This window comes from Natator depressus, chromosome 4 (genome assembly GCF_965152275.1).
Source record: "Natator depressus isolate rNatDep1 chromosome 4, rNatDep2.hap1, whole genome shotgun sequence".
Lineage (NCBI taxonomy): Eukaryota > Metazoa > Chordata > Testudines > Cheloniidae > Natator > Natator depressus.
In genome coordinates this window covers 35,697,096-35,723,801 of record NC_134237.1, presented here as the reverse complement: position 1 = coordinate 35,723,801, position 26,706 = coordinate 35,697,096, and the positions used below count along the sequence as shown (strand labels likewise).

At 40.3% G+C, this 26,706-nt stretch overlaps 1 protein-coding gene across 22 annotated transcripts in view; it reads left to right on the top strand.

The window, feature by feature from the left end:
• Positions 1-26,481, top strand: part of CAMK2D (calcium/calmodulin dependent protein kinase II delta) — a 250,983-nt gene extending 224,502 nt beyond the window's left edge. For 18 of the 22 annotated variants that reach the window (XM_074950780.1, XM_074950772.1, XM_074950761.1 and 15 more), the window contains 4 exons: positions 9,150-9,225; positions 15,483-15,577; positions 19,877-20,105; positions 24,474-26,481. In XM_074950780.1, the coding sequence (XP_074806881.1) occupies positions 9,150-9,225; positions 15,483-15,577; positions 19,877-20,105; positions 24,474-24,477 (404 nt within the window). In that variant the 3' untranslated portion in view covers positions 24,478-26,481. Of the gene's footprint in view, positions 1-9,149; positions 9,226-15,482; positions 15,578-19,876; positions 20,110-24,473 lie in introns of those variants that run through there. The other 4 variants (XM_074950767.1, XM_074950765.1, XM_074950764.1 and 1 more) reach the window with 1 other exon arrangement.
• The last annotated feature ends 225 nt before the right edge of the window (positions 26,482-26,706 follow it).

The window sequence follows — 26,706 nt, the reverse complement described above, 5'->3', positions numbered from 1 at the left end:
GCTTAAGTGCTTAGAATGGGCATACAGTAAATCAAAACAACTTTTAGAATGTTTAAGGCTACAGTGTAAACTTTTAAAAACTTTTTTAAAATAAGTTCCAGAGTTTTAACTATGATATTTTTCACAATTTGTGGTAAAGGACACATTACTGATCAATTTAAGTTGTCACCAGAAAGGTTCTAGAAATAAGGAATTTAAAACAAGATTCTTTTAGATCCTGATACAAATACCATTGAAGATAATGGAAGTCTTTCCATTAATTTCTTTGGGCTTTGGATGAGGTCCTTAGGCTCTGATCCAGACAAGCACTTACACACCTACTTACCTGCAAGCATGCGCTTAAGTGCTTTGCTGAATCAGGGCCTTCTTCTTTGAGGGATGGTCCCTATGTGGATTACAAACGTGGGTATGCATGGTCTTCGTACAATATTTTGCAAATATGTTTCTTTACAGCTGAGCAATAATTGATACTGAGTAGATGTTCACCTATCACGTCTTTTTTCTTTCTTGTAAATAATTTGCAGAAATTAACCATAAAAGCAGTATAAAACAGCCAGAGCAACTTAAAATTTGAACGGTTAGCCCCTGAAAATGCTTTGTAGCACTTGACTATTGATCTGTCTCTAGATCTGTGGCAGTAATGCATGCTGCACAACAGAATGACATCTGACGTGTTCCTCTATACCTATTTTTTTCAGTGAATGATACTAGAGTGTTTTCTCTCTTTTGCCTCCAATTTCATTTGTGTTTTCAAAAACGGTAATATTTTGTTCCAGCAAACTCTGCAGTGCACTGTACAAAAGTATTATTAACTGTACATTTTAACTGTTCAAATTGCTCGTTGTTGGGATCCAGTTTTTATTACAAATTAACCTAGACCACATCATTCCATCTATTTTTAAGCAGAACTCCCCACTGAGCTCAGTGAAGAGTGTTCTGCTTTAAAATGGATAGCACAGAATGTCCCAAGGTCTATTGTAAAGAGCACTGGGATAAGTCATTTTCAAAGTTTTATCTTTGTAAGAATATTGGAGGCAAGTGAGTGTGATATACTGCCCCCGATTTTGTGCATAGGGCACAGACTGCTTGCTAATTTGATAATCTGAAATGGATCCCTCAGGTATTCATGTGAATTAACAAGCTGCCTCTGCATGGCACATAACTGATATGCAGCTATTTTCTATAAGACTAGAAAGTACATGACGATGACCTTTATTTTTGGCCTCATAATACTTACTGCTCTCAGAGGTACTTTACGTTAACAGGAGTATGCCAAGGAACAATAAAACCACAGGACTCCCAGTTATGTGAAATCAGAGTAATAACAGTTCCAACACAGTAATTATATAGTCAGTCATCTGGAGTATTAATAAAAAAATAAGTGTTATTAACCTGTAAGGGAGCATGTTTTAAGCGTTTTTTTTGTTGTTTTTATTACTGTTGCAGCACAAAGCACATTGTCTACCATTTTAAACCATTGCATCAGCAGTGTTGTGCTCATCCAATTAGCAAGGGTTCTGCATGCATTTCTCATTAATCGGTTTGAACAGGTACCCCTTTGTAGGTAAACTAGCAGTCTTCATTTTTACATGTCAACGGGTATTTTTTATGCTTAACTCTTCTTAGATTTTTCTCTCCATTCCTTTTTGTTGTGATTAGCATACTAAAATATTGATTATTTCTATAGAGTGACCTTAATATGTATTCATATTTCCTTAGTTTGATGCAAAAATAGTGTGTTCTTGTGTGGGGCTCTGTAGGCCTGATTTATTTCTGCATTACCTTGTTCCATTAGTTCATAAATTTCATTAATCTGAAAGATTCCAGTGCGGTGCTCTCCAAGACCCTCTTTGCATAGCTTGTATACCAGTAGATTGTCAAACATGGAGTAGATGTAAAATACATCCCTGTAAAATGTGGCCAGAGTCTAATAAATCAACAAGAATTGATGCATGTACTGGGATTAATGTTTTTATAATGCTAAATGCTCTAATAATTTCAGACAAAATTGTAACATATTCCCTTCATTCCTTTGTATTAGATATCCATTTTAGCTTGACTTCAAAATATTTTTGTTAGAAATGTCTTTGTAATCATCATATGCCTGCCCACGTGCTAAAATAAAGGTCACATTTGTGTGAAATACTGTTACCACAATCCCTTAACTGACTATGGTTTATATTATATACTGTGTAGATTATATATTGAAGTCAGATCACAGGTCTGCAGTCAGCCGACACTCAGCCTTGGCTCGGTCTTAGTCTCTTTTTGAGTCTCTTGCCCTGAGTCTCCTACAGGAGCCCCCACTCTTGGGCAATTTCTCTGTTACTGGTGAGAGTTCAACTTATTCCCATGGTCCTTCTTGAGTCCAATTACTTCTAGTCCCTGGCAGCGCTCCCGGTCCCACCACAGATCACTGTCTGGGAGCAGCCCTCCAGGGCCCCTTGCCTATAGTGTCAGTCTGTCCCCACACAAGGTGTGGGGGATGGACAGAAAGGCTAGCCACTGCCTCAGGCTCCTTGTTACTGGACCGCACTAGCAGTCCTTAGTAGCCTCTCCCCCTGGGAAAACTTTCCCTTTCTCTGTGGTAGGTCTCAACTTTTTAAGCCTTACCACTGATATATTATACGATTGATCTTTACAAAAAATAAAAGCCTATTACGTATGTTAGGCATTGCACGATACAGTGAATATAATTTAAGCACTTTCAAGGTCAGTACACTTATGTAACCTCACAGCACCTTATGATCAACACTCTGCATAACACCATAGAGCTCATCCATTCCAGTTCTGTGCATAAAAGCATTCTTCTACTTCTTCAGCATATTGTACTAAGAGAGAATTTATAAAACTCCAACATGACTTAATATATCGTGGATTATACTTTTTCTGAAATCTTTACTGCACATTTCCCCAAAAATATACAGATATAAAATCATCAGTGTGCAGCAAATAGTACATTTCAATTGCAAAACAAAACAAAAGAATGAAGTTAAATTAAAGTTTGGTAGGGAGCATAAACTGAGTATGGTGATAGAGTGATGAAAAATTATATGGCAGAGGGGAATTTGTTAGCTGCCTTACTGCCTTATCTGTTCATTTACAGGTTTTTTACTATTTGTGTTTTGAAGTGTATTTGAATGTTAAAAAAAAATTGGAGGGTCATGGAGAGCACATGTTAGGTAGTCTCCACTAAAATGCAACCTTAACTTTTTAATGAAATTTTATTTCGGAATTTCTCTGACTTTTAATGAGTGCCAAAAGTTAAAATCAGGTTGATTCATAAGGTCTGCAAGGGTAAAACCATGTTCCAACCAATATCCACATCAGCTAGTTCACTGCACTCTCACTAATAGCTCATCCAGTCTTCTATGCCACTTCATCTCCTTCTCCATATCTATCAAATCTCCTGCCTTCCCCAACTCTGAGGTGAAGCACAGCTCCATGACATGTTTCTTGTACCTCCCCCAAGTCTATATCCCTCCCAGTCTCCTATTTTCCCCTGCTTCCCAAACTGCCTCTGCCCACCCTGGATTCTGGTTATATTATAAACAATTTTAAACATTTGTATGTATATACTCTGAACCAGTTCTTATATCTGTTATTCCCTTCTTACACACACACACACACACACTTACACACACACACACACACACACACGGTTTGTGATATTTCAAAAATTACTATTGTCTGCTGTGTAGAATTCCATGAGCTGTGGAGACTTTTTTTTCTTATGTTTCAGTTTAATTACTAAACACTTCATGTAGCTTACGTTTGTTCTTAGCTGTAGTTTTTTCCTAATGTTTATTCCAGCTTTCAGATAAGTAAGGGATGAGAATCTGAGTTTTTTTCATACAGGAAGAAGCACTGCTGGAACAAATTTTGCTACTCTGAACTGTATTGCACTTTTGTCTTAGGAACATTTGATAGAGAGCCAGTAGTTGCTGCATTTCAATAAGCTCACTGAATAGAAATAAATCTAACTTTTTTTTGTACGTGTACAATTGTATGTGTAAAAAGAAAAGGAGTACTTGTGGCACCTTAGAGACTAACACATTTATTTGAGCATAATCTTTCGTGAGCTACAGCTCACTTCATCGGATGCATACAGTGGAAAATATAGTGGGAGATTTTATATACACAGAGAACATGAAACAGTGGGTGTTACCATACAGACTGTAACAAGAGTGATCAGGTAAGGTGAGCTATTACCAGCAGGAGAGCGGGGAGTGTGTTCATTTATTCTTTTACGTAGAGACCGTCCAGTTTGGCCAATGTACATGGCAGAGGGGCATTGCTGACATATATCACATTGGTAGATGTGCAGGTGAATGAGCCTCTGATGGTGTGGCTGATGTGATTAGGCCCTATGATGGTGTCCCCTGAATAGATATGTGGACACAGTTGGCAACGGGCTTTGTTACAAGGATAGGTTCCTGGGTTAGTGTTTTTGTTGTGTGGACACAAATCAGACGTCAAGAATTATAACGTTCAAAAACCAGTCGGAGAACACTTCAGTCTCTTTGGTCACTCGATTACGGACCTAAAAGTGGCAATTCTTCAACAAAAAAATTTCAAAACCAGACTCCAACGAGAGACTGCTGAATTGGAATTAATTTGCAAACTGGATACAATTAACTTAGGCTTGAATAAAGACTGGGAGTGGATGTGTCATTACACAAATTAAAACTATTTCCTCTTGTTTATTTCCCCTCCTACTGTCCTTGTAAGCTTCTGGAAATGGCCCACCTTGATTATCACTACAAAAGCCCCCACCCCCACACCCCCGCTCTCCTGCTGGTAATAGCTCACCTTTCCTGATCACTCTTGTTACAGTCAGTATGGTAACACCCACTGTTTCATGTTCTCTGTGTATATAAAATCTCCCACTATATTTTCCACTGAATGCATCCGATGAAGTGAGCTGTAGCTCACGAAAGCTTATGCTCTAATAAATTTGTTAGTCTCTAAGGTGCCACAAGTACTCCTTTTCTTTTTATGGATACAGACTAACATGGCTGCTATTCTGAAACCAATTATATGTGTGTGTAACCAACATATATAGTATAGCAATATAGTATAGAATTGTGAATTTCTTACAGTGAGTTTTATTTGCTGAAAAGTCTTTCCACAAGTGCGAAGAGCACTAGAAGGATTGATACTAGTACTGAAATACATAAAGCAGTTGTGCTGTTTGAGCCAACAATGTTTCCGTAATCTCGTTTGCTGGCCTGTGGAGCTTGCTGGTTGGACATGCTTTGTGCTCAGAGGGCAGATCAGCTGATGCGTAGTTTTACCAAATGTTCATACTAGAGCTGGACAGAGAAACTTCAACTGAATTGTATTCCTTCAGAATGTGCAGTTCCATTGAAATCAAAATGCTTCACAAAATCATTTCAGTTTAAGCAGAATTTTATTTTGGAAAGTTGGGGAGGGGGAAATGTTTTGACATTTTTGGAACAAAATGTTTCAGTTTTTCATTTTGAAAAGTCTCTTTTTTAAACATTTTATGTTTCTTCACAGAGAATTTTCACATTTTCTGGTTTATTTTTGTAACAGGATGGGCTACCTACCCTGGCCAGCGGTGGATCTGTGGCAATCTGCCTCAATTTTCCCTTCTGCTCAGGGCTTCTTAAATCACTAACTCCACTAGAGGCTCTCTTGTGACTAATAATTATCCCTCCTTGGGGGCTGAGTTTATTACCAAACAATTCAAACTGTCTTCAAAGTCTCAAAAGTTCATCTCTGGCATCTTCTGCCAGTCCCCAAGTTCCTCCTCTGTCCAACCCACTTTTTATCAAGGAGCCACTCCATCCCTTCCAGCTAGAGTCCTTCTCTGCTTTTCACAGCAGGAAATCCCTGGTCTTCCTACCTGGAGTCCTTTCTTCCCCAGGACAGAGTTCGTCACTCTCCCAGTGCTGTCTATTCTCCCTCTTTGAGAGATCAGCAGGCAATCCCGCCCCATTCCTCCCCTGCCCCCAACGCCCTCTAGCTTCTAAGCCCAAATCTTCCCTCCTGCTAACTGCAGTTTCTGCCACAGCTTCATCTTCCTATTTCCAGTTCCTTCTCTGGCTCTTTATGGAAACCAGCTGTCTTCTATTAGGCCCCATTGTGATGCTGTTAATGAGGCACAGGTGGGACATTCCAGTTCCCTTTTAAAGGGCCCGGTCCACCCTGTGACACATTTCTCTAAAGAATGAAGCCAGTTTTCAAAATCTGAAAATCCTTTGTGAAACTGAGCTTCTGTCTTTTGCACAGCTCTAGATTGTGCTATTGAAGCCACAGACAGATGAGAATGAGTTAAGCATTGCCAAAGTGAATTATGCTAAGACATACCATTGACAGTGCTCCCCACTTGAAAAACCATCTCCTGAAGCCCCCTGTGATCACTTAGTAGTATATTATGATGCAGAGTATATTCAGATGTTCACCACTTAATTTGCATGACTTTGTATATACATGACCTTATATCCAGCTGTGGGCATGTTTTGGTAAAACTGGGAAATCAAATGTGATATTAATTAATTGTGAAACAAAGAATAATATCAACATACACAAAATTATCACCAAATTATTACCAACCAGCTGAGTATAAATTATGATCTGTCCTTGGGGTTTAGTGTAAATTGCATCTGGGAAATATCATATATCTTTAGATCTTGGCCTTATTTACAGTGATCCACCAATTATATTTTCTATGCAACAATAGAAAACTATATTGTTTTCTATTGCCTAATTTAATAATTTGTAATTATTTACATTTCTTAATGTATTGTTAAATCTCTAGTTCAATTACTTTTACACTAGGTATGGCATACAAGATTTCTGATTCCAGGCATCATCTTCCTTCCCCTCTCAACTCACCATGTTATCCTCCCTCCTCGAGTCCCTCCCCTCACTCCCCTTTCTTCATCACATCAGGTTTAAACTTCTTGGTCCTTCAGTTTCTAGACCCTTCCTCATTCTACTGCTCTTGTCTCTTCTCTCATCACCCCACCATCCTCTTTGCTCTGCTGATGATGCCAGCCTCAGTGCCCCGTTTTTATGCTTCTCCCGCAGCTGCCTCCACACTTTCTTCTGCATCATTCGGTATACGTAGAGCACCCTGCCAGTGCTGGTCAGCAAAGCCAGTGTTCTCACCCCATACAAATTCATCCACACTACCTCCAAGAAATCAGGCAACTGAAACCTCTCTTTATTTTTAAAAATCTTCCGTATCCCACCATGCTACCCACTAGCCCTGCTAGCTGAGTGACCATTTAGTCTTACTGGGGCTTCATCATTGATCAAAGAAAATACACACACACGCGCACGCACGCACACACACACACACACACAACCGTTTTAATACTGGTCTTTTATAAAGCATTTTTATTATTTTAATATTTGTTTATGATAGCATCAAAAGATCTGTTGTAACTCTGCTGTGCTAGATGTTTACAAACATAATAATAGACATACTGTGCCACAGAGCTCATTGCTGCAGTTAGATCTGTGTTGAATCCATATAGATCCTACTGTAATCAATGCGACTCTGCAGAGGAAGATCTGGATATGGTAACAGGACTAAATTTCTCTTAAATAGTGGTTTGGGCTTATTTCAGGAGTGGTTGCAGACAATATAAAATTACTCAAGATAGTTCAGTCAAAGCTGGCTGTGAAGAGTTACAAATGGCTCTCACTAAACTGGGCAATAAAATGGCAGATACAATTCAGAGTTGATAAATGCAAAGTAATGCACTCTGAAAAATAATCCCAGCTATACACACAAAATAATGGGGTCTAAATTCGCTGTTACCACTCAAGAAAAAGATCTTGGAGTCCTCACCAACAGTTCTCTGAAAATATCAAGTCAGTGTGCAGTGGCAGTCAAAAAGCTAACAGAATGTTAGGAACCATTAGGAAAGAGAGAGAGAGTAAAATGGGAAATATAATGCCACTATATAAATCCATGGTATGCCCACACCTTGAATACTGTGTGCAGTTCTGGTTGCCCCATCTCAAAAAAGATGTATTAGAATTGAAAAACGTGCAGAAAATGGCAATAAACATGATTAGGGGTATAGAACAGCTTCCTTACAAGGAGAGATTAAAAAGAGTAGGACTGCTCAAGCTTCAAAAAGAGATGACTAAGGGGAGGATATGATGGAGGTCTATTAAATCATGAACGGTATGGAGCAAGTAAATAGGAAAGTTTATTTACCCCTTCACATAACACAAGAACTAGAGGTCAGCTGATGAAATTAATAGGCAGCAGGTTTAAAACAAACAAAAGGAAGTGCTTCTTCAGACAGTGCAGTCAATCTGTGGAACACATTGCTGTGAGATGTTGTGAAGGCCAAAAGTAAAACTGGTTTCAAAAAAGAATTAAATAAGTTCATAGAGGATAGGTTCATCAATGGCTATTAACCAAGATGGTCAGGGACTCAACCCCATGCTCTGAGTGTCTGCAAACCTCCAACTGCCAGAAGCTGGGACTAAACAAGGGATGGATGATTCAGAATTGCCCTGTTCTGTTCATTCCTTCTGAAGCATCTGGCACTGGCCACTGTCAGAGACAGGATACTGGGCAAGATGGACAATTTGTCTGACCTAGTCTGGCTGTTCTTACGTTCTTAATTTCTCATGGTTCAATCTCTGCTATTAAAGGCAGCGTGCCATTTAAGGAAGTGCTGGCACCCTGCCTTTTTGTGTTTGGCCAAAACAAAGGCTAAGTGGAGAAAAATTCATTGTAAACATAGATTTCTGAGATCAGGATGACACACTTACAAGCTCCAGATTCCGGATATAAGTGAATCATTACAATATTGCTCATAAAATGACAATTGGCTGCTTTTACACATCTGTAGATCCTTCAGTGAGAGAAAGTGGATCAGAACCGAGGTCGAAAATGTATCGTGCTTTATTTCCTTATGAATACAGAAATACACTAAGGCCAATATATTGTAAAGTGAGTAATTTAACACTTCTGGCTATGGTACTAGAAAAGAAAGTGGAATCATGGAATGAATGGCAGTCACACTGATCAGGGAAATATGTAAATGTCCTTGTCTTTGTTATTTAATCTGACAGTCTTTTATGCTGTCACTTTCCACTTTTGTTCCCATCTCATGTTTTGTTGTATTTTTGTCTGTTTATCCTTTCTTTAGCTCGTAAGCAGGAGATTATCAAGGTTACTGAGCAGCTGATTGAAGCTATCAACAATGGGGACTTTGAAGCTTACACGTAAGTTGACTCATTTTGCAAGAGACAAGATGAGATAAAAGTATAAAAATGTTCATGCTTGTAGGCCCTGAGGAAACAGAACCTGATTCACTGCTGTATTGCACAAGTCACACACTGGTATAACAGCAGATTTCAGTAGTGTTATATTAGGATAAACATGGAATAACACCATAGTGAATCAGACCCATTATCGCTACATAACATATGCAGTGATCTCTTTCATCAGGTAGAGAGGAGAGAATGCTCATGATTTAAAATCTAAGAATCAAGATCAAAATATACTGGAAAGCTGTTTCGTCAGAAACATTTCAGTATAAGCAGAGGTTCACGATCACCAGAATTCATCTGTTGCACTCTAATACATTAATGCCACTTGGGACTTTTGGCTCATTTACATGGAGAGCTAGTACATAGCAAGCCCGGGTGTGAATTTGCAAGACCCAAGCACTTACTTTGGCCTTCTCCTGCCTCTCTCCGACTGCTTCCCATTGTGTGTTGTACCAATCTTACTTCGGAAATTCTGTTCAGGACCCAAAAAAAATTCTGCTTAAATAACTCATTTTAGGTATTCCGTTTTTCAATTAACCTTATAGCCAGTTCTGTTGTTTTTTTACTCCAACCCATTAAAATGTATTTGGAACAAAAACAAATTATATTTTGTTTAAAGTTAAAGGTCTAGAGCTAAAGACACTATTTCAGCTCATGAAAAGCTAAAGGTTCTAGAATAGTTGAAATAGGGAAGTAATACGCCTATGAGACAGTAACAGATTACCAGTAATGTGCCTTTACCTGGTCTGAGCACTTTATATCCTTTGACTGTTACATAAACTGTTGTACAAAAATGTCAAATGGAACTTTGCTCAAAACTTTTCTGTTTTGCAGCATGGCGAAACTCAAGCCTTAGAAACATCTAACCAAAATTAAATTACCATTTAAACATTGGGAGCAACATTGGTTTTAGACTTAACAGATCGTGGGGGAGATTTTCAAAGGCACAAATAACAGCTGAATATCTAAGTCCTATGACTTCCAGTAGGATTTAGATGCCCTAACTTCCATTTATGGCTTTGAAAATGTATCTTCTGGTCAAACACTGAAAGAAAATTTTAGGTGAAATGCTGACCATTGAAATCCCACTGATTTCATTGGGACCAAGATTTCATCCTTCATGCTTATATGTGTTGTGTTTCATTCCAGCATGATGCAGTTTATAATTTATGTTCCCTGTTGGAATGACACATAGGAAAGCAAGGCAGACAGAAATGTTAATGCCCATGTTTATCGATGGATCACAGAATTTCACATACATCATATTTCTGCTTCACAGGCTGATTTGCATGAGGTCATATGCCTTTGAGGTCAAGCATGCTCTGCAGTAGGGCAAACTGGATGGAGGATAAGGAACCTTTGTTCTGGGTTATCATGAAAGAAATAGAATGCCACCTCATTTAAATTTCAGAGTGGGAGGGCTGTTTTATTGTTTGTGTTAATTGTCAAAACAGTGGACATTAAAATGACAAATAGTATTCTTGTGGGAAAAGTCTCCAATTAGAAGTTTTCCATCATTCATGGAAAACAAGACCCATGGGAATAAATCAGCTTCATGAACTCAGCTCTACTTGCCATAAGAGAGGAAAATCTGGAAAGGAAAAAAAAAGTTTGGCAGGAATGGGTGGTTCTTCTTTGAGTAGTGTCCCCATGGGTGCTCTACTTCAGGTGCATGTGCACCCTATGCACCTTTGATCAGAGATTTGCATTAGCAGTGTCCATTCAGCCCACGGATGCACCACTGATATCTTCATGCCCTGCATTGAGTATGGGCGAACCGCCCTCAGTTCCTTCTCAATTGCCTCAGCTTGAGATGGAGTTTAGCATCTTTGCATTGTGCATGCCTCAACTGTTCGCTGAGTTTGTTCTACTTAGTTTAGCTAGTTAGGTTGTTAGTAGTAGTATTTAGTTATTGGCTATTGAAAGATCATTTTATTTCCTCTGGGGAAATCCTCCTTGTGAGGGGCATGCCCAGTTCATCAGGGTTTAAACGTTGCCTCATGTGTAGAGAGGCTGTATCACTCAGCGATGGACACTCTAACTGTGTTTGCTCCCTGGAAGCGCCACACATTCCACAGAAGCGTAACTTCGTTTAGCCCTCAAATCCAAGGCTTGGAAGAACTGGGAAATCAAGCTGCAATTGTTAATGATGGATTGCTCTCTTCACTCCCCTTTGAAACTAGGTCAGGAGAACCCCGCTGTACATCAGTTCCTGGGGATCTCTTGTGCCCCTTCAACCTCAGCGCAACACTCTTCTAGAAAGGGAAAGCCTGAATCCTACTCTGAATATCCTCAGAGGAGCTCTAATTTTCCTCTTAAGGAACCCATCTCAAAGAGACTTCACTTTTTGACCAGGTAAACGGCCTCAGAGACTTAATCCTCAAAGCTTGGTACCATTGAGGCGAAGGGCTTCTCCAGTACCAGTGAAGCGGGAAAGTTCCACAGCTCTAAGAGTAAACATGGATCCTCTTCTCTCTATGCCAAAGCAATAAGGTGACGGAACTGGTATATAAAACATTGCATAAGAATTTCAGCAGCGTATCTCTTGGACAGGTAAAATGTCACAGCTGATGCTCCCAGCAGGTTTTTTCCCCCACGATTACAAATGGGAGTTGGATTCCCAGGTTCTTGTTGGCATACTTCAAACTTGGGGATTTCCAGAAGTGGAGCTCTCTGTCACAGCTTCGAACAAAAAGTTCCATCTGCTCTTTTCAAGGGGAGGTTTAGGTCCCATTGGGAGATGCCTTTCTCCTCACTTGGATGAAGAAGCTGTTTAATGGTGTTTTCCCCCGATGCCTCTGATTCTCAGAGTGGTGAAGAAAATTAGACAGGACAACACCAGAGTTATTCTAATAGCCCAAATGTGGTCAAAGCAGGCATGGTTTCCTTTAGCCTAGCTCTTTGACCAGCAACAGATATTCTAATGATTCCTTAGCTTCTCTTCCAGAGTGCGAGTCAACTGCTGCATCCCAATCTGAGCATTCTCTGCCTCAAGGTGTAGCTCCTTGATGGTTTGCGGGGTTAGAGTCTGTCTGTTCTGCAGAAGTACAGCAGATATTATTAAATAGTAAGAAAGATTCTACAAGATATACCTTCAGAAGTGGAGAAGATTCAGTCACTAGTGTGAACTCCAGAATGCTGCCCTTGCATTGAATATTACTTAGTTCTCTCAAGATTCATTTGGCCGCCTTACTGGGTTTTCCACCACTATTGAGGGGATCTGTTTGCTCACCCTACAAGCATAAGGTTCATATGAAGAGTCTGGGCAATCTCTCTTCCCACTGATGGAAAGTCCCCACCCCAATTTGGGAGCTAAGTTTGGTTCCTAAAAGTCTCCTGAAATCTCCTTTTGAACTGATGGTAACTTGCTCCTTACTGTATTTGTTTATGAAAATAGTTTCCTTAGTGGCTATTACATCAACTGCAGAGTCAGAGAGACTGAAGCCTTAATAGCAGACCCTCCTTTTACGGTGTTCTATAAGGAAAAAGTTTCCTTATGACTACACTCCAGGTTTCTTCCTAAAGTGTCTTCTGAGTTTCATTGGAATCAAATCATTCACCTACAAGTTTTCTTTCCAAAAATCATAATTCCAACATGGAAACTACCTTCCTCACTCAGTGTCAGGAGGGCATTAGCCTTCTACCTACACAGGACTAAATCATTTTCTAAATCTCCTAGACTATTCTTTTTGTTTGCAGACAGATAAAGGTTCTGCTTTTTCTACCCAAAGACCATCAAAATGGATTTCTGGGTGTATTATAGTTTGTTACAGTCCTGCCAGCATTCCAATCCCTGCTTGATGAGGTCACAATCTACATCTCTGGCTCTACTTAAAAATGTCCCAGTATTTGAGATCTGCAGAGTTGCTACATGGTCTTTGGTGTACATACCTTCTCCAGGTACTGCGCTTTACTTGATGCCTCTAGATCTGATGCGGCAGTTGGCAATGCAGTTCTTTCCTCTGTGCTGGACTCGATTCCAAAGCTCCCTCCTCTTTATGGGGATATTGCTCAGGAGTCACCTGAAGTGGAGCACCCACAGGGACACTACTCGAAGAAGAAAGAGAGATTACTCACCCTGAGCAGTAACTGTAGTTCTTCGAGATGTGTCCCCCTATGGATAAGGCTAAGATTTAGTCACGGGTATTTTTGGTAAAAGTCATAGACAGGTCACGGGCAATAAATAAAAATTCACGGCCCGTGACCTGTCCATGACTTTTACCAAAAATACTTCTGAGGCCCTGCTGCTCTGGGAGGACCTTGTGCATGGGGGGGAGGGGCCTACTCCAGTGCTGGGGGTTGACTGCCCCCCGGCCGCTGCTCCAAGGGACCAACATCCAGGCGCCCCTAGGGCCGCTGCTGCTCAGGCAGTCTCCAGGGCACCCGCAGGACCTCTGTGTGGGCGCTCTCTGGTGCCACTGTAGCCAGCTGCCTGGGACAGCCTGAGCAGTGGCCAGTGAGGCTGGCTGCGGAGCAGCCCCGAGGACCGCTGCTCGTGCGCTCCCCAGGGCCGTCCCCAGGACCACTGCTCAGGCGGTCTGCAGGACAAGCCGCACCGGCTGCTGCTTGGGTGGTCCCCGGAGCCAGCTGCCTGGGGCCTCTCGAGCAGTGGCCAATGCAGCTGGCCCCGGGGACTGCCGGAGCAGCTGGCCCTGGGTCGCTCCAGCAGTGGCCAGTGTGGCTAGTCGTGGGGCACCTGAACATCTGGCCCTAGGGCCAGTTGCTCAGGCAGCTTGAAGTCAGCGGCACCAGCCGCTGCAGAAGTCACCAAATCCGTGATCTCTATGAAAGAATCGCAGCCTTACCTAGGTGTGCCCCACTACCCGCCCTCCTTCCTCTCCGCTTCAGAGTTTCCTTCTGAGACTCAGCAGTGGAGAAGGAACTGAGGGCAGTTTGCCCACGCAGTCTGACATAACCTCGGTGCGGGGCACAAGTTATTAACAGTGCATGCGAGGGCCAACAGACACTGCCAATGAAAATCTCCCATGAAAGGCGCACACCGAAGTGGAGCACCCATAGGGACACACATCTTGAAGAACTACAGCTAGTGCATACAGTGAGTAACCTCTCTTTCTATTCTGGACCTTAATATTCGAGTTGATAGACTGCATTTCTTCAAGCTTTCTTTTCCACATGACTAGGTATAGCACTCATTTTACCATTCCTGCCCCTTCTGAAGTCTTTCCTCAGACATCCTCAGACATAGTCTCTCCTTTACTGTTAAACTTTCTGCTCCATAGTTGCCTCTGATATAAAGATCCTCCAATTTTCCCTCAACGCCATCATAATCATCACTTAGAGCAGGGGTTCTCAGGACACATTTTTCCTAAAATACTTAATTAGCTTTAGGAAAACCAAATAAATATGCACATATACATGTCCAAATCATTGTAATTTATTTATTGCTAGCTAGTAAATCTGTTGTGAAAAGTGATATTTGCAAACATACAAGTATCACTTTTCACAACAGACTTACTCAGCCCTGGCAAGCCTGGGGACAAATTAAGCCCTGGACGGAGGGTCAGGGGAGGCAATGGGGTCAAGGGAAAGGGGGTAGGGGACTGGGGAAGGCAGTGGGGGAACTGGAACCTGAAGCCCTGCTGTCAGAGCCTGAAGCCTCATGGCTGGAGGATGGGACCCAGGGACGGAGCCTGAAGCCTGCCATTGGAGCCTGAGGCCTGCTGATGCGCAACCAGAGCTCAGGGCTGGAGCCCAAAGCCCGGTGTCCAGAGCCTGTCAACCCGCCACTCCAGGGCTGAAGCCCAAAGCCTGAGCCCCACCGCCCCAGGGAAAGTGGGGAACTCAATGGCTGCCTGTTCCTACAGCATTGTGCCCCAGGTGACTCCAGAGAGGGGCAGGGCCTAATCCCTGCTGGTGGCCACAGCACCAGCACCAAGGGGGTTTATTCAGGAGCAACAGGGAGGAGAAAAGAGAGAGAGCTACTCCTGCGCCCCCCCTGCCCCCAAATCACAGCCCAGGCTGTGGCCACAAGAAAAGCCCCTGGTGGCTGCATGTGGCCACGGTGGCCACATTTGAGAAACACTGACTTAGCTGGAATTCCCTCATGTGGTGAATTGTATATATTAGGGATGGAAAATCCCAATCTGAGGATTCCTTTGGTTTCAAAGACATCAAGAAGAAAGCAGTCCTGTGCTGCATCTGAAACTGACTATACATTTGTCATAACTATTTCATTTTCTCTTCCACAGAAAGATCTGTGATCCAGGCCTTACATGTTTTGAACCTGAAGCTTTGGGGAATCTAGTGGAAGGGATGGACTTTCACAGGTTCTACTTTGAAAATGGTGTGTTTTCCTATTTGATCACTTTTAAAATACTTCCAAGGGTGCTTCTCAAATCCAGCTCTTTTTTGTAGCTGCTTATGATGTTTTTGAAATTTAATTTTGAGTTATGCAGTATGAAATATTTTTTCATGTTTTTGCTGAACTTGCTTAGAAACCATGGGGAACTTTTGATTGTGGAGGAACTGTCAAGTTCGTGTAATATCTTTTGGGGGACGGGGGTGTGGAGGGATGGCTAAAAGGTAGATAGGGTTGGAAGGCAAGTGATTCCCACTCTTTATTTTTCAGAGCTAGAGGGGCTGAACCACAGCACTGGGCACATTTGAAAAGTCTGCACTGATGGACAAACTGATCACCATTAAAAAGTCAGCATTTCCTAACAGTTGATCATTATTCTTTCTTACTGTAAGTCTAAGGAAAAACTGTAGTCACTACGTTGATTCATACTAGCTGAAGCACTGGACTCATGACTTTTTTAATGGTGATCACAGCACATCAGTTGGTGGATTTAATACAACCATGTCAGCTTCAGAAAATAAAGGCTACACTGCTTACTTGTTCATACCATAGACTATCCGGTACTATAGATGACAGAGTTTCAGAACAGATTTGAAACTTAAAGAGAGACTGATCGTGTTATAAATTAACTAATGAAACTGATTTTCTCATCCAGCAATTTCTGAGTGAGAAATGTCAGGGCACAAGACTAGCTCCAGGGACTCCTAAATTATAATCTCAATTCTGAGATGGACTCCCATTCTCTTTTGTGAACCCATCATTGACTTTCAATGCCTCAGTTTCCCCATCTGTATGGATATTAATAAAATGTAACATCTCACAAATGATGTGAGAACTAAAGAATATGATATGAATGGATAGTAAAATGAAAACTACTAAATGCAAAATGTTATTCTCCTACTAACTCAGATGGGAGATGTTGGATGGGCATCTAGAAGCGTAAGAGTTGGCATTGGTGGTGGTTGTTTATTTAGTAAAATGTCCTGGGTAAGGATTCAGGTTACTTAGAATCATAGAATATCAGGGTTGGAAGAGACCTCAGGAGGTCATCTAGTCCAACCCCCTGCTCAAAGCAGGACCAATCCCCAACTAAATCATCCCAGCCAGGACTTTGTCAAGCCAGGCCTTAAAAACCTCTAAGGATGGAGATTCTACCACCTCCCTAGGTAACCTATTCAAGTGGGTTACTGTCTAACTTACTTTGAAATGAGAATTGCAAGCATTTAGCATTTTCTCCTTAGTGCTAAGGTCTATAGGCCCTTTACGTCAGCCTGCTTGCAGCTTGGGGGCAGAACCAGACCTGTCAGTCACTGGTGACAGGGATGAATGTCCTGCCCCTGAAGTTGCCTCCAGTTTCCTCCCTCCACTCCCCCATGGCCAATGGCTCAGCTAGACACGCCCTGTTGCAGGGCTTTTTTGGAAGGAAATTCCAAACTTGATTTCAAGTTTATAGACTAACAGTGCAGCTCAATAATGTATCCATCAAATTCCCAGCTGTGTCCCAGGGCTGTCTTTGAGTCTGAACTCAGTGTGGATAAGCTAGGGAGCCCTCCTGCTTTGTCTTTCCTCCCGCCCTTTTCTTCTGACATGCAGCAGGAGACTAACCCTTTGCTCAGAGTAGCAACTAGCTTTTAATAACCGCCAGGGCCCGATTAACTTTTTGTGGGCCTGGCGCGAAACATATTTGTGGGACCCCCTGGGGAATGAAGGTGCCAGGGGCAAGGGCAGGGTGGATTTGATTTAAATCATGATTTAAATCACTAGTCAGGAAGACTTGATTTAATCATGATTTTCTACATAAAAGTACATTCTTGTTGTTATAACCTTAATACATATTCTTCACAACTCAGATAGATGTAGGTTTCATTTTTAGAAGGTTCACACTATACATTTTTAAACAGTGATTTATTTTGAAAACTTTTCAGATGAGTTTTACAGCTATATCAGAAAATGAATAATTATTTGGTTATTTCATTTACCAAAGGTAATTGAAGCAGATATTTATGAAGTCATTGGGAGGTGACCTATCTCCAGTTCAACAGGTTAATCATTAATATTTGGAGGATTTTCTTTCCATGCTGTATTAGGAGGAGAACATCACCAGGCGGACATTTAAATTGTTTTATTTAACTAAAACAACGTTAAGTATTCTGGATTTTTTTTCTTCAACAGCAAACATAATATTTTGACAAAAAAGCCTATGTCCCTCGCTTCTCATATTTATCTCCAGATTTCTTCTCCTTGTCCAACTCTATTCTGCCCCCAACAATCTTCTATTCATTGAACTTTTTGAAACGTTTCACTTTTAGAAAGAGGTAAGGGATTGACTTTGATTACACAAATTTGCAGAGGGACAATAGAGTTGAGGTCTGTTATTTCTCACCTCTATATATTATTTATTTATTTTAAAACATTCTGGAGACACAAATCCACAGTTTGAGAACTGCAAAACTAAGCATCTCTAATGGTATCTTCTAGACTGAGCACTGAGTCCCATTGGGTAGATAGAAAGATTAACCTAAATAATCTATATAGAAGCCCGTGGATCCCCATAAGATTGGGTCCCTAATCCATGAACTATTAGAACTCATTTACAAAACTTTTCTTAAACATTACACAAATATATTGTCTCCTACTATAGAATTAGAATTTATAAACCCTATTCCATGATAAGATTTAATGTATCTTAATTAAAACTATCTTTAGATAAAATGCTTTTTGAGGGAAAAAAACACCTATCAAAAAAAAATCCGATTTAAATACAAAAAATCTGATTTTTTTAAAAAAATCATTGATTTTTATTCACCCTGACAACTGGGCAAGGTAGAGGCGGGGGGAAAGATTGGTCCCCAGATGGAGGGAGGCAGGGGCAAGATCATAGAATATCAGGGTTGGAAGGGCCCTCGGGAAGTCATCTAGTCCAACCCCCTGCTCAAAGCAGGGCCAGTCCCCAAAGATGAGCACAGTGGGGCATGGGGGTAGGATTAGTCCCTGCGGACTGGAGCAAGGCAGGGGCCGGGAGCAAAAGCACAGCGGGGCGGGAGCTAGGGTTGGTCCCTGCACGCTCCGGGGAAGAGGCGAGGGGAGGGAGCTTGGCTGCCGGCAGGACCAAGCTTCTGCCCGCTGACCCCACAGGAGAGAGCAGGGGGTGGAGAAGAGTGGGCCAGGCCGGGGCCCCTTTGGAGCATGGCACCATGGTAAACCTGGTATTGATAACCACCTCTATCCCCCTTGGTGCATGTGTCTTTCCACTGAGGAAATTCCATGTTCCACCCCCTATTCTCCCCACATCAACTTCAAAGACAATGGCCTTACCAGTAGAAAATCCATTGTTCCACAGAGAAAAGTCATTCAACATTGATGGCTCTCGATTGCTTTGTCTCTGCTTCTCAGACATAGTCTTTCTATTAGGAGTCAAGTCCCTATTGCAAAATGGATGCTCTAATCCACAAAGGCTGCTACAGAGCGAAGTAGAGCCCTGAAACAAAACTGGGTCACAAAACAACATGGAGTTCACAGTACAACATGCACAGATCCCAAATCACAGAAAGTAATTCTATTTTTAAATGTCTTTTTACTACATTTTCTAAAGTACAGAGAAGTATAACCGCATAAATAAAGCATTTGGTAACCGCTTTTACTACAGCGCTAGAACCATCAAATGATACATACAAAACAAATTAAGATCACTTTGGATAATAATCATGTTGAAATCTGGCCAAAGACTTTGGTGAGATCATTTCAACAAAGGCAGCACATCAGAAATAAGAAATGTCAACTAAAAAAAAATAAAAGGAAATTTATAGCCAACAGGGATCAGAGATAGGAATAATGCAAATATATTACTAAGAGCAGAGCTCAGGTGCTAACTCATGAGATTCATCCTGTGACTTCACTTCTAAGAGTGAACAAAGGAAAGGGAACAACATAATTACACATCCTTCTTTTATGTCTTTATTATAGCAACAAATCTTGAAACTGATCAGGGTTGAAAAGCAGACAATTATTGTAACTTATTTGGCACATTCATATAGACCACTGTTATTTTAGAGTGATTTTCTGATAGAAGAGAGGAGTACATGCTTCATCTCTCTCGTCCCACTCCCTTCCCACTGCTGCAACTTTATTTGTGCTAGCTTTGCTTGCTTATCAGTAAAACAGTGTTTAGTATTTAGCATCTGCTAATCTTGATATATTTACACACCATTTTCAGTACTGAGAGACATGGCTAACTCTGTTGGTTTACTTGGGAAAAACTGATTTTGTGTGTGTTTCCTCCCATAGCTTTGTCCAAGGGTAATAAGCCAATCCACACCATTATCCTCAATCCCCATGTCCATCTTGTGGGTGATGATGCTGCCTGCATTGCATACATACGGCTGACGCAGTACATGGATGGAAGTGGAATGCCAAAGACTATGCAGTCCGAGGAGACCCGGGTGTGGCACCGCCGTGATGGCAAATGGCAGAATGTTCATTTTCACCGTTCAGGGTCACCAACAGTACCGATCAAGTAAGAAATCTATCCAAACAGTATTAACTACAGGGGTAAGAATGTCCTGTGTTATGTAGGAGGTCAGACTAGATGATCTAAACATCCCTTCTGGCCTTACTCTATAAAACTTTCATTCTCTTGAAAGTAGCATTGCAGTGTAACTTCTGCACAGTCCATTTAATAATTCAGTATGCTGCATACAGTATTAGTGCAAATATTTGTAATAATTTTTGTTTGTTTACAAGCCGGCCCATTTCAGTTTAGGGCTTCACTGTGCTGGGTGTTGTACGTACACATAGTAAGGACACATACAAGTACATACACATAGACAGTTTCTGCCCTGAAGAGTTTAAATTGTTTTCATTTTCGGCCTCCTCTTCTCTAGGGAAGTTTGCCCCAGTGTAACTCAGCTGATGTGGTTACACTACCACTAACATAGACGCGCTGGCTCAATACAAAGTCGGGCTTGCACCAGTGCAGGTTACTTCAGTAAATCTCTGGATTGCGTGTCATAGGTGTCAGCAGCACTTTCTACTTGTGCAGCATGTCTACATGAAGGGGTCTACAATGGTGTAATCACATTGATGTAATTACTTCGGCGGAAGCTTCTTTAATGTAGACAGGGCCTGAGACAAGATACAAAAGTGGGCATAATAAATACAGTCCAAGGGGACTGGGAGGAAGTAAAGAGAGAGAAGTGATAGGAAAGATAATTATTTAGATCTGGCTGGAAAATTTCAACAAAAACAAAATTTTGATGAAAAATGAAAATGTTAGCAATTTTCCTGTTTTCCAGTTAGCCCTAGTGCTTACACAGACTAGCCATGTACACAGCTAGATGATTTAGAGTCAGATTATTTACTTTATAAATTATAAGATACAAATAAGTGTCATCAATTCTCCCCCCCCCCCTTATAGTTTCCCATTGAGTGACCTCCTCAGTTCTCACTGCTTCAGTTACTATGTCTGTGTGGTTGACTCTCAAATCTCTCTCTCAATTCATGGTCTATCCTACTGTGTTCGGGCATCTCTAAATACCTTCTGATATTGCATCCTTGGAATCATAGTAGCTTAGACTCAGCATGCAAAATACTGAATTCCTCCGGCTAGATCCTCAGTTGTGTAAATCATGTACTTCCATTGATCCCATAGCTACATCAGGTTGTACCAGCTGAGGTTCTGGCCTCTCATCTTTCCTCTCAACCCTCTGCTTTTCCCCCACTTATTACTGTCAGTTACATCACTGCTCTCCCCATGATGCAGGCTTGCAAACTGCAGCCTTATCTACATTAAGAAAATTCACATTGGTGCAACAGCATCAGTCTGCCAACTCCTAATGTAGACATGCTTTACCATTGCAGCTTACTTTGGTATATTCCCAAATTAAGCTGCACTGTTGCAGTACATCTACATTTGAGGATTGCACATCAACGTACTTACACCAGTGTGAATTTCCTTAGTGGAGGAAGTTCCTGAGATTTCAAACTTGGATGACAAAGCCTTAGTGTTACTTTAGACTGCTCTTTCTTCCTCCAGTATGTCACTTAATCCTTTCTCTCCTCTACCACATCTTGAAAATCCATCCTTTCCATCCTCACACCTAAAAAGTGCTTGTATGCATTTCCTTTGGTGATCTCCTGCCTTGACGACAACAATGTCCTCCCCCCATAGCCTCCCTCTTTTCCGCATTGCCCCACCTAGTCTATCCAAAATATTGCTCTAGTAATAGTCAATTTTGTCTGCTCCCTTCACAACTTTGATTTCCTCAGCTATCTTCCTGTCATCTCTGGCATCATGTTCCAACTTCTTGTCATCACTCTCAACGCTCTGAGTCCATTCATGTCTACAGCTCTGCTCTCATTTCTTTATTTTTTACTCTTTCCAATTTTCCTTTCCCATGTAACTTCACTATTATGTTTCTCCCACTTCTGCCTTTATGCTATTCTTTATACCTGGCATTCCCACCTTGCCTTGTTGCATCAATTACCTTCCCTCCTTACAACATGCTTCTTCCACAAAGCCTTGCAATGTCAATCTGTCAACCAATGAATTATAGTGATTGAACGAAGTGGTGTTAAACTTTAAAAGGAATGAAATGCTGTTTTTAGAGAAACCCATCGCCTGGCTTTATAATATGTTAATCTGTATGTTTGTACCATAGTGTTTGTTTTAAAATGTAAGCCCATTGGCGGCAGGGGCCTTGTCTTCCTCCTCCTTTGCACAGCTCCAAGCACTCTGCCAATGCTTAACAAAGTACGTTTAGTGTAACAGAACAGGAGAGATTGTGATGGTTGTAAGACACAGGTTTTCCATTGGAGGGATATGTGGAACAGGTCTGCCCCATCTCATGGTGGGGGCTGAAAGCATAGATGACAAAATCCAGAGAGGATTAATATCTAAGAATCAATATTTCATCCTGATACTCACTGAAAAACAAGGGTTCATACCAGGATGACAGGAACTAGATTAGGGAAAATTTTAGTCCTTTCCATTTTAACTTTTCTGCCTGCATGTATTTTGTTAAGTACTGAGAGAGAACCAAGTAGTTTCATACATACACACATTCATAGAATTAAGGCCAAAAGGAAGAATAATTACCATCTAGTTTGACCACCTGCATAACATATGATATAGAATTTTGCCTAGTAATTCCTGCAACCAGGTTTTGGGAGTAAATTGATCAATGTGGGGTTTAGTATTTTAATGAGGCTCACCATTTTTAACTTATGCAATATGAGTAACACATAGAAGTCACTTTCTACAAACCTTCCTGATTATCTTTTATAATGAATTCACCATCAGTTCTTACAGAGAATATAGCAATGCAAAAATATCTCCATTCTGGAGCCTCACAAAAATGGAATTCCACAGAACCATATCCTTATTCTTTCTTTCTTTCTTGGATTTAGAATACTTGTACTCCATCAGATACAGATCTGTCATTATAAGAATACTTATTAATGTTATATTTTCCATTTATTAACACACTTTTGTAATACATAGTAAGTCTTATTCACACTGGCTAAAGAAAAAGATTTCAAATACAATAAAATTACAAAAGCAATCATAGCTATTATCTTCCGTCTTTGCGGGAATATGTTTCTCTGGATCGTGTCAAATCAGTTTGGGCAAGCACAGTAGCTGATTTGTCAAGACTGCAGTGATGAATGCACATAAATCTGAGGCCAGAACTGAGAACCAAGGTTGCTGAATATACACAGAGATATTTCCCTTTCACATGAATTTATTTGGCTCATAAAATGGCCACAAACTTAGATTATTTTTTAACTGAGTCAAGAAAATTATGGAAAAACTTTGGTGTCCATCTGTTACACAGCTTGTATCTACTTAAGTGATACGTTTGATGAGAGATTATCTCTGTTAACTTGCTCTTTGTTCAGTATTCTTTTGAATTTGTTCTTTTAGCTTATTTTTGCAAAACTACTGAACACACATGCGCGTGCACACACACGCACGCACACACATGGAAGAGTCGTCTCCTGGTCTCAGCATGGAATTAGCAGCCATGGAACTACTGAGTCTGAAACTGATTCCGAAGGCCAAATTCAGACATGATGTAATACTTCACTAGATTCCCCTGTACCCACTTATCAGTGTATAAGGGGATCTTAGTTGTTATATGTTACATACTGAGGAGCCAAAAGAAGGCTTAGATAAGGATTTTGTTTTGTGATTGTACAGCACCTAGCTCAGTGGAACCATGGTGCATGACTAGGGCTCCTAGGCACTATAGTAATACAAATAACAAATAATAATGATATTAATAATGAGTGGCCTACTTTAAATATTCTTACACATTCCTGTTAGTTTCTTTTCCTCTTACCCACCTCTTCTGGTGCCCTCTGCATGCAAATGATGACATCAGCTCAAACTCCCTGATATTCACAACTTACTGGGCCAAATTCAAAGGTGGTGTGTAAAGTGGGGATGTAAATGATATATTGGTAAGTTGTATGTGAATCTGTCAGTCAGTATAAGTTCGTGTATTATGCGCATGAGGGGACCATAAAGTGGTGTAAAATAAATCAACTTAGATGCCCTTTGGACTGACAGATGCTCAGTTCTGAACTTGGTCCCTTCTGTGGACTTAAGCAAATCAGTAAAGCTTTCTGCCTGAGTTGCCCATTCTCTGAAGTAAGGATACTATTAACCAACCTCCTGGCATGTAGTGAAGGTTAATTGGTGTTTATAAAGTGATTTGAAGAGGGAAAGAGCAGTGCAAGTGCTTGTTTGTTTGCTTTTCGAAGCAGTATCCTGCAAGGTTGTAGACTGGGGAAGACTTTATAGTCCAACACATGTAGTGTTTATAAAGTGGTGATATTGCTAAGTGAATAACAGCAATATTGGGTTTTTTTCTCCTTCCAGCTAAAATTCAACGATGCCACTCTTGCATTCTCCGTACTCAAAGCACCTGATTGGTTACCATGTGGGCCATCCTGTTCTTCTCTTCATGCATGTTTCTGAGTGCATGAAGCTGTGACGGTTCTACATGTAATGCATTTGTGATGCATCGTTTTGTTGTATATTTCATCTGTATATTTTGTTTACACTTCAGTGAAGAGGATGTTCCAAGAAAATTGAAAATGACAAAACAAACCAAAAAAAAAAACAAAAATCAGGGTACAGTAGTGGATACACAATCCACTTGTCATTTTTCTCTATTAATGCGAAATTTTAACAAATAACTTTAAAATTACTACGTTTGTAAAAAATAAAACTTTGGCTTGTTTGTTTTCAAAACCACTGGGTTTTGCTTTGGTTATAATAGAAATCAATGAGCTTTCCAATTACAACTTTGCTACTGCAGAATAGTTTTGTTGGAACACAAAAATGAATAAAATCACTGATGAATGTGAAAGCAAAAATATGTTGGATTTGTACCAGCTGAAGCCATTTTAGTTATTAAACTGGAAAAATTGTATCATTTTCTGGCTTGAACACATTAGAATTAACTTCTGCTGTTCTGGCCAGTCAGCAACATTTTTTGTCTTTCTGTTTTGAGTCTTTACCGTTACTTTTTTATGCTAACTGAAAATTTATATTGGGTGATAGAAGAGCAAAATTAAAATTTGTGGGGAACGAAGACTGAGTGGAGATAGTTTTTGATGATTAAAGTGAAAGGGTAAAACAAAATAGATTATTATCACTTTCCGGGTGTACAGTAAATTTATGAAGGAAGCTTTAGAGGATTATTTTATTTTGTTTATGCTCTAGTCCAGATATGTGGTTAGTTTAACCGAGTACTATTAGGCCTTACAAGCTTAGTATAAAGAGTTTGTCTACTTTCCGTTGTAGTGGCTCCTACTCTGGAAAACTATCATGAATATACCAATTTTCTAATAATACTGTAACACTTTACAATGGTGTTACCCCTCCCCCCCCATTTTCTCTTGGCTTATTAAAATCCTTACACAGTGCATAATATTAGGGACAACAACTATTGCAGCATTACTTAGTAACTGTTTTGAGGGTTTTTTTCTTTTGCTGCATACACCTGTACAGTAAGCAGGGAATGCTCTCAGTGTCAATTTAAAACATATACTTTGTGACCTGGACTGTTTTTGCTTCTCTTTTATAGCTGTGAATGTATATTCCTGCAAACATTTAGATTTTGTCTCCCTCCTTTCCGCCCACCCATTTTTAATAGAAAAATAGAGGGGTTGTCTGTTTCTTTTTTGTTTTGTTCATTGTTTTATTATCAGTGGGGCTAACTGTTTTCTGCAGCGCTGTATAGTGCATGATATCTCAATCAGTGTTCTTTTTAGCAATTACAATTTACAGCTCTCAGCAGCCTGAAATTTTTAAAATGGGAAGACTTCCTAATTTGTATAATTTTACTTTCTGTGTTGATTATAAATCAGAAGCGTTCCTTTACACTTTGATGTTGTTATTAGTGGATGTACAGTAGATGGATTTAAGCTTCTCTGATAATTATTACATGACTTAAAACAATGTATATTTAAAATAAGCATTTACAGTAAATGTGTTGAGCCATATTAACTTGCCAATGGGATCTGTGAAAAATAAAAAAGTAATGGCCTAATTTTTTTCTCATTAATTTCTTTACTTTTTTTGTGAAGCAGCTATAAGTAGTATAAATGTATTTAAATTTAACAAAATTAAGTGTAGGGTGGGGGGGGTTTACACTTTTAACATAGCATGTGGTGTCGATGTATTACTGTAGATCAAGTTTGTCTTCCACACCAAGACGTGAGGAAATTGTGACTCGTTCTCTCCACCACAATCAAATTATACACTTGTCTTCTGTCATTTTGGAACACTGCAGTTTACCATGGGACACAGTGTACATATTTCTTGCCATAATGGTAAATGACTGATAGATATATTTAAGGATTAATAAATTTGTGATTTCTGCTGATACTGTGTTTGTGGTTTTATTTCACAGTAAGTTGTGTTGTGCAAAGCGTGGGGGAAAAAGCACAATGTAATATAAAATATCTGTTTCTGTTTTTCCAAACTATTAGTTGAAAGGATTGGATGAGTTAGATTATATTTTAACCCTAGTCTTCAACGTAGCCTTTGCTTGTATCTTAGCATTTACACTATGAAGCCAGCATAGGAACTACATAATAATGCA